At 39.0% G+C, this 7,532-nt stretch overlaps 1 protein-coding gene and 1 pseudogene across 2 annotated transcripts; one reads left to right on the top strand and one right to left on the bottom strand.

Annotated features, from left to right (window-relative positions):
* Positions 1–2,126: 2,126 nt before the first annotated feature.
* Positions 2,127–6,528, top strand: LOC306870514 (testis-expressed protein 9-like). Its single transcript, XM_079417821.1, has 12 exons — positions 2,127–2,180; positions 2,460–2,584; positions 2,770–2,833; positions 3,006–3,085; positions 3,167–3,215; positions 3,295–3,371; positions 3,555–3,721; positions 3,818–3,900; positions 3,991–4,164; positions 5,032–5,166; positions 5,320–5,454; positions 5,571–6,528. The coding sequence occupies exons 1-12, from the start codon at positions 2,145–2,147 to the stop codon at positions 5,655–5,657; spliced, it is 1,212 nt and encodes a 403-aa protein (XP_079273947.1). The 5' UTR covers positions 2,127–2,144; the 3' UTR covers positions 5,658–6,528.
* On the bottom strand, positions 5,993–7,209 carry LOC306870059 (calmodulin-like protein 4; annotated as a pseudogene). The gene is made up of 5 exons: positions 7,102–7,209; positions 6,975–7,005; positions 6,690–6,819; positions 6,191–6,379; positions 5,993–6,084 (listed from the first exon to the last, which is right to left on the bottom strand). The product of its transcript is annotated as a calmodulin-like protein 4 (transcript).
* Between the last annotated feature and the right edge of the window lie 323 nt (positions 7,210–7,532).

Genomic DNA, 7,532 nt, shown 5'->3' with positions numbered 1-7,532 from the left:
CGCTCACCTTGTTGCGACCATTGAAGCTGTTAAGCAGCCCGCTCCCACCGTCCCGGCCACAAAGGTCCATGTCAAGCAGCCCGATCTTCCTGCAATGGCCATGGAGGCCATTCCTGGGCAGCCAGTTCTCTCAGCCACAGCTCTGGTCCAGAAGCCTCCAGTGTCTGCTCCAGCTCCAGTGCCCGCTCCTCCAGAGCGCCCTCCAGTGGCCACTCCCCAGTCAGTCCCAGAGTCTGTCCTTGCGGTCCCGCAGGGCCCGTCAGAGTCAAGCCCAGTGTCTGTCCCTGAAGCCCTGGAGTGTGCTTCCAAGCCTGTACCTGAGCCTGTTCTTGCATCTCCTGACCCTGTTTTCCAAGAATGCACCCTCCCTGCCAGTGCAGTCATGGCCCCTGAGTTTGTCCCAAGGTCCGTCACCAGTCAGGAGTTGGCTCCAGAGACCACTAAGGCCATTTTGACGACTCCACCACTGAAACAGGCCTCCAATTTCTCCAGAAGGACCACCAACAAGGTCCCCATCCCGCCCTCCCTGTTACCAAGGCCTTATGAGTTCGCTAAGCCGACACCTCCCTGGTCGGCCACAAGCTATTTCCCTGGAGTATTTTCCTCCCCAGTCCCACCCCCTATGTTTAAGGGCCCCCCTGGAACTCAAAGTTTTCTTCCCAGCCCGCCCTCCCAGTTGGTACCCCCCTTTGACTCCTTTGCCCAGTGTGGACGCCTGGAGGCGTCCGTTGGGGGGAGGGTACTGTCAGGATCCTACCCTGACAGTCTTGTCTGTCTTGTCCCTGTTCAATGTTTCTTTGTTTGTTTTGTGTCTGAGCACATGGCTCTGTCTCTGTTTGTGTTTGCCACATGCTCCTCTTGTCCAACCTCCCTGTTTCCCATGGTCACGCCCCCTTGTTTAGTCATTGTCTAGTCCTCGTTTGCTTGATTGTGTTCACCTGATCCTCGTGTGCTCTGCTGCTTTATATTGCGTTCCTTTCCCTTGTGTCCTTGCTGGTTCGTTTTGGTGTCTACCAGTTTCTTGGTCCTAAAGATATCCTTTGATCTAGCTCAAGTGATTTTTTGATCTCTTGTCTTATTTTATATCCTCGGTTCCTTTTTTGTTTTCTCTTGTTCTGTCAAGTTCTTGTTTTTTGATTGTGTATTCTTATCTAGTGTTTTCTCTTGATTAGATTTTCTTTTGTCTGTCTTGTGTCGTTGTGTTGTCTTGTGTTATTGTGTTTTGCCCTGTCCTGTCCTTACCCAGATTCCCTGGCCTCTGACCCCTACCACCTGGAAGCAGCTCTCCACTCTCCCGAGTCAGGTCTCTGGTTCTGTGAGTCGCTACCCGGCGGCTAGACTGGTGCGACTTCTGAGATTCACTTCAAGCTACGGGGTCCCTGTCTTCCTGCCTTCCTCTGGAGCTGCTGCCTCTGTGCTTGAGTCCGCTGCCACCTTGGACTGGCTCAGTGGTCATCCCTCCTGCCTGTATTGTTGTCTGCCCTGCCCCTCTGTTTGGACTGATTCACTTCTCACTCCCCCTGCTGTTTCTAGTCAACGTCTTGTCAATAAATTACCATTGTCTGCTCATTTGCATCTGGGTCCCATTTCTTGCAGATCCCTGACACAAACATCACTGCAATACTCTACCATCAAACAAAAGAGACTTGAGGCTGTAAAGGTACTTCAGCTAAATATTTAATGAATACGTATGCAATGTACTTATTTTAGTTTTTTATTTAGTTGTGACAATTCTGTTTTTGCTTTATCAATATGGTGTATGGAGTGTAGATTGATGTGGGGAAAAAGTAATTTAAAGCAGTTTAACATAAGGCAGCAACATAACAAAATGTGAAAAAATGAAGGGGTATTTCGTATGAATACATTCGCAAGGCATTATAAACCTGAGATTTGTCACAGCACTTACATATTATTTTTGATTGCTTCTGTTGTCCTCATTTGTAAATCGCTTTGGATAAAGGCGTCTGCTAAATGACTAAATATAAATGTACGGAGGCATAAAACGTTCGCATTTTTATATATATATATATATATATATATAAAAATCGGGAATCAAAAGAATCAAGTGTGTACACGTACAATCACCTCAGACATGAAAGTGTCCTTGTTGCTTAGCAACGGCGTCTGTCCACTAACAAACAAACATGGCAGACAGCACACCCAGACCCGCGCTACCTGCTGTAAGTCTGACGAAATAAAACTGTTTTCAACTTATACCGTGTTAATTACAATTTCGCCTAAAGTACTCCGTTGTGTGTTAAATCAAATCATTTTCGTTAAATCTCAATAAAGACAGTTCTTTCGTTGCTCGTTCGGAATCAGACGTGAAACTGAATATCCCTAACAGACCAATAGCTGTCTTAAATCATCAAAATGCTTAAGAAACGGGAAAGAAAGTAATTTCGAGGATAAATAGGGATTAATAACTGCTATAATACTTTAACTTTCTTTCTAATCAGTTAAAAAAGCCTCAAACGTCTTACTCAGAAAGGCCGTCAAGACCCAGACCTCAGAGCAGGTCTTCCTCCGCTCCTTCGAAGAAACCACCTCACATGGACCTCCTAGCCAAAGAAGAAGAATACAAGTATTTATGGATTTATTACTTAAATGCACATTCGTTTATCTACGCTGCTTTGTATTTAGCTTATATCAGCTGACTGCATAAAAGGTGCTATAAATAATTTAGGATTGAAGATCACATGGTTGACTATCTAACTGCTTGAAATTCAATTCATTTGAATTTAATTCAATTGTTTCAACTCTCCTCAGACGTCTCAATGCAGAGCTAGAAGCAAAAACAGCAGAAATTGTTCGAGAAGCAGAGAAAGTGATGGTAAGACTAGGAAAACGTGAAAAATAACACAATAGATTCAGATAAGAAAGATTTGAGAGAACGGGGCGTTTTTAATCTGTAATATTTAATGTATAGTTTATAGAATGTGATATGTGTGATGTTGCAACAAACCCAGATACTAACACTGTATGTTTTTGATAATTTTTTTCAGAGGGATCAAAATGAGGTGCTCTCCAAACCAATCTCCTCCCACATCTCCATTGATACTAACTGTGATTTTGAAGTTTCTAGGTAATGGTCTTCACACTGTTTGACATAAGCATTAGCAACATCTTTTGCTGTCTGCCAGCATAACATTTCATGTCTTATCAGGAAGGCAGACACAAAAAGAGAATCCACGACCAAGCAGACCCCTACAACGGTACAACTCAAACAGATATCATATGGATCAGTGGAAATGACAGCATTAGTTACAGAAACATTTCTGTTGTGTTATGTAGATCATGAGAAACAAGAACTATTCTGCAAAATCTTCTAAGCCAAACAAGTCAGGATCGGGAAATAGAAAAAAACCCCAGTAAGTGTATTCTCAAAACTTTTATTCAAAGAAATGTGTACATAAAATAATAATAATAAACTAATTTATGTAAGATATGATCAAATCTAATGAGATCTGGATTAATTTTTGCCTTTATTTGTTATGTTTATATATTTGTGATGAAGATGTTTGGGTAGCATCAACAGTTTCTTCCAATTATAGAAAAGCATCACAGACTGTGGTTGATGATGTTGCTATTCCTGAAGACTTTGGGGATTTCTCACTTGCTAAAACAATCAGCATAATTGAGGGCAAAGTTAGTGATGATCTCACTGAGGAACACTTGCAGGATGACATCATGCCCAGTGCTGGAGATGAGATGGGTGCAGGTGGGTTAAAAAGGACAAATATATTCAAATATTGAATCTTCTGCGCTGTTATACTATTTGCATTATTGCTTATACATTTATTTTGCATAATTACAGAAGCTCAAATCAGATTTTTGAAAGCTAAACTTCGAGTAATGCAGGAAGAATTGAACAGACTCGCATATGAATGCAACCAGAAGGTAAGAAGTTTGAGATGTGTTCAAGGTTAGTTAATCTATTCAGTCAGTTCAAGTCACTCTTGCTCAAAATCTCTTTTGCATGTCTTGAAGGATGATGAAATCAGCACTTTAAGAAGTAAACTGAAGGACTTGGAGGAGGAAAAGGCAAGATTGCAGAGGACTGCAAATGTCCAACAGACTCAAGTTGAGAAGCAAAAAGCTTTAGCTGAAGAATCAAGTCGGAAATGTGAAGGTCTGCAACAGCAAGTGGCAGCACTGCAAAAGGTACTTGAACTGTTGGCAAAATATTATTCAAAGTTTGTCTCACAAGTGACCTTATGACAGGATAAGTGTTACTGATCTGAACAAAAATGTTCCTTTGATTGTAAACCTCTAGTTCAAGTTCAAGTTGAGCTTTATTGTCATTCCGCTACATGTGGGGACATACAGTGGAACGAAATGTCGTGTCTCGCAGGACCACGGTGCTACACAAATACAGACATACAACAATGAAGTAAAAAAACACTATAAACCTATACACTACTAACCTACTGACAGATTTAACTATAAGTATACTATATATATAAGTATTTATCAAACTAAAAGAATAAAGGATAAAAAATACAAACTACAAACTATACTCTACTCATTTCCTATAGGAAATGTATAGTATATGTGTATATATATATATATACCATAATTCCTGTTAATTAGAGCTGTGCCAGGATCCAGAGCCATGGAATTCTTGGCATGGGCCCTTTAACCTGATTAGTTCTCTGTGTGTAAAGTGAGACTATGCCACAGCTGCTCAGAGACCAGAGCACACTGCACTTGGGCTTCTGGGACAGATATCTTTGGAACTCTCCCTTCCCCTTATGATAGAGACATGGAAACTGAATAAGGATAGAGAACAACAGTAGAGTCTGATAAATCATATCAGAATGGGATATATTTTTGAAATAGAAATTCACTGTCATCTCACTTTAGACTTAATAAAAGCATCTCATGTTTGGGTAGTTTTAGGTTAAAAGCTATTATTTCTGCTTTAAAGATTCAACTTTTTAAACAAAGAGCAAAATATTGAATTGGAACGTCTACATCTGAAAACACAATCTGCATAATATGTTTTTTTCCTGTGTCTATACACTCTAGGAGTTGGAAAGCATGAAGAGGACCCACAAGCAGGCAGCCAGTACCCACAGTGCAACAGAGGTGCGGCTAAATAGAGCTCTGGAGGAGGTTGAGAGGACTAAAACACAACTCAACAAACTCAAACAGAGCAGTAAGGTAATGTCATCTCAAATAAACCAGCATGAAATAAACCAATTGAAGTTTTTTATGCAACAAAACTTTTCGCACACTCCAGAAATTTTTCAGATTTACTTTTTTTTTTCAGATGTTCATTTTACATTTCTCTTCTGTTTTTGTATCCGACTTAAGGATTTAACCAGTCAGGAGCAACAAAAGATTGAAACATTACAAGCTGAGAACAGAAAACTGGAACGACAAAAGGCTGAGCTCATTGTGGGTTTTAAAAAGCAACTTAAGCTAATAGATATTTTAAAGCGACAGAAGGTAAGAAACCAATTTCGCCACAATTACTTGAATCTGTCATTTCCAATTACAGTAATATTGTACCTCAATAAGTGCACTTTTTAAAGCATTTTATGTTTATGGCTTTATTTTAAAAGATGCATTTTGAAGCAGCCAAGCTGTTGTCCTTCACTGAAGAGGAGTTCATGAAAGCTCTGGATTGGGGAAAGGATGGAGTTTTATAGGTTTCTGTTTTGTATTTTGTAAATAGAGTAAAAATAGATGAATGTGTACAACAACAAACAGCTTACATTTCATTCATTGTTTAACAATCTTCAAACTTCATTAAATAACATTCTGAATATCATGACAGACAAGTTATCAACACTGCCACATTTATTCAGATTACTTTGCCATCTAGTGCTGAATACATGAATCAAGCTGTATATCAAAATAGGAGTTCTTTATTGTAATTTAATCAACTGTTATTTTATGTACAATGTATACATAGAACAAAAATATCTCATTCTTGCTAGTAAATAATTGCAATATTCAGGATAAGGGGCCAACCCATTCTTCTTTACTGGTAGTCAACTGTAGGAAGTGTGACCATTCTGGTGAACTCCTCAAGTCCATCACGTCCAACATTAGCCTCTTTAAAAAGCTCATCCACTGAAAAAATAATTCACACAACACATAAACAACTTTTTTTTTCCATTTCATTTCATGAGCTTTGATGAAAACATCAATGTAAACTGAGAAGATAAATGATTTATACCTTCTTTATCAGTGAGCTTTTCTCCCAAGCCTGTGAGTTTGGCCCATAGCTCAGAGGCCAGAATGTAGCCCTTCTTGTGTTTATCCGTCATGCGCATAGCCTCCAGAATTTCAGTCTTAGGATCTTCCTGCTGCATCTGTCTGTGCATCATGGTAAGAAATGTAGAAAAATCCAACTCCCCTGTCTTATCTGTGGTAATTTTACAGTAAAAGATGTATGATCTCCTAAGCAAAGAATTCAAGATGAACTACTGAGCATTTTTATTCGGTCTATGACTGATACCAGTGCTTCAACACGCTCTTACACAGTCCAAAAAAATTAAATGTCATAACTATACTGATTCATTAAGGTTTTTTTCCCCATCAGGTTTTTATCAGCATAATGAGACCACTAATTGTATATCGCTGTTAGCCACAGGTGACACAAGGAAGCTATGGAAGAGTAGACAAGGAAGATACATTCACGATTTAATGTAATGTGTTAATCATGAAATCGTTACCTATTTTGTGGATTTGCAGATGTCTGTCCACTTCACTATATGTGGGACTTGTACTTGACTGTAATAAGGTTTTTGGCTTCAATCTTCCCCTTTCGCTTCTTGTCATAATGCGAGAAACATTCTTTGAACTCTGCGTGAGAACAAGGAAACAGTATAAACCAATGCCACAAATTTTCTTAATACTAATATACTGCCTTTTTTTTATAAAGAGAACAAGTCAGTTTATTTTACTATATTCATGGATCGTAAAGCACAAACACATTACTTCTGTGTAACACGGCTTACCATCAATTTGAGTTTGTGATAAGAATTTTGCCTGAAAGAGAGTTTTAAAAAACAGCTTAGGTGAAAAAATGTTTCCGTGAATCAATGAAAAATAAAATTTAGAATAGAAAAAGAATATCAAACTCACCATTCTACAGACGTTTCGGCTGTTCAGGGAAAGAGACACTCCCTCTGGATCACCTGTAGGAACTAAAGTCCACTGCAGTGTTGATGTAATTGATAGCCTCCTTGTCATAGGAACATTGATATAGGATTCCAGCTGTCACATTATACCTCTGCTACAGCAGGTGCAGCTCATGACCACACTCAATGACTCATAACATATATAGAGAGTACAAACTTTATTCAGATAAAACAAGGACATAAAAACAACAATTTCACTGTAAGCCACAATAAATAAATTACTTTATTCAGTAAACCAAAATTACAAACATTGAATATTTTGCCTTGTCAAGATTCAAACCTAGATCCAACTCTTTAAAGGGATAGTTCACCCAAAAATGAAAACTGTCATCATTTGCTCACACTCAAGTTGCTCTAAACCTGTTTTATTTCTGT

The sequence above is a fragment of the Barbus barbus genome (assembly GCF_936440315.1).
Source record: "Barbus barbus genome assembly, chromosome: 1".
Classification (NCBI taxonomy): domain Eukaryota; kingdom Metazoa; phylum Chordata; class Actinopteri; order Cypriniformes; family Cyprinidae; genus Barbus; species Barbus barbus.
Note: the sequence above shows the minus strand (reverse complement) of the source record. Positions and strands in the feature narration are given on the sequence as shown.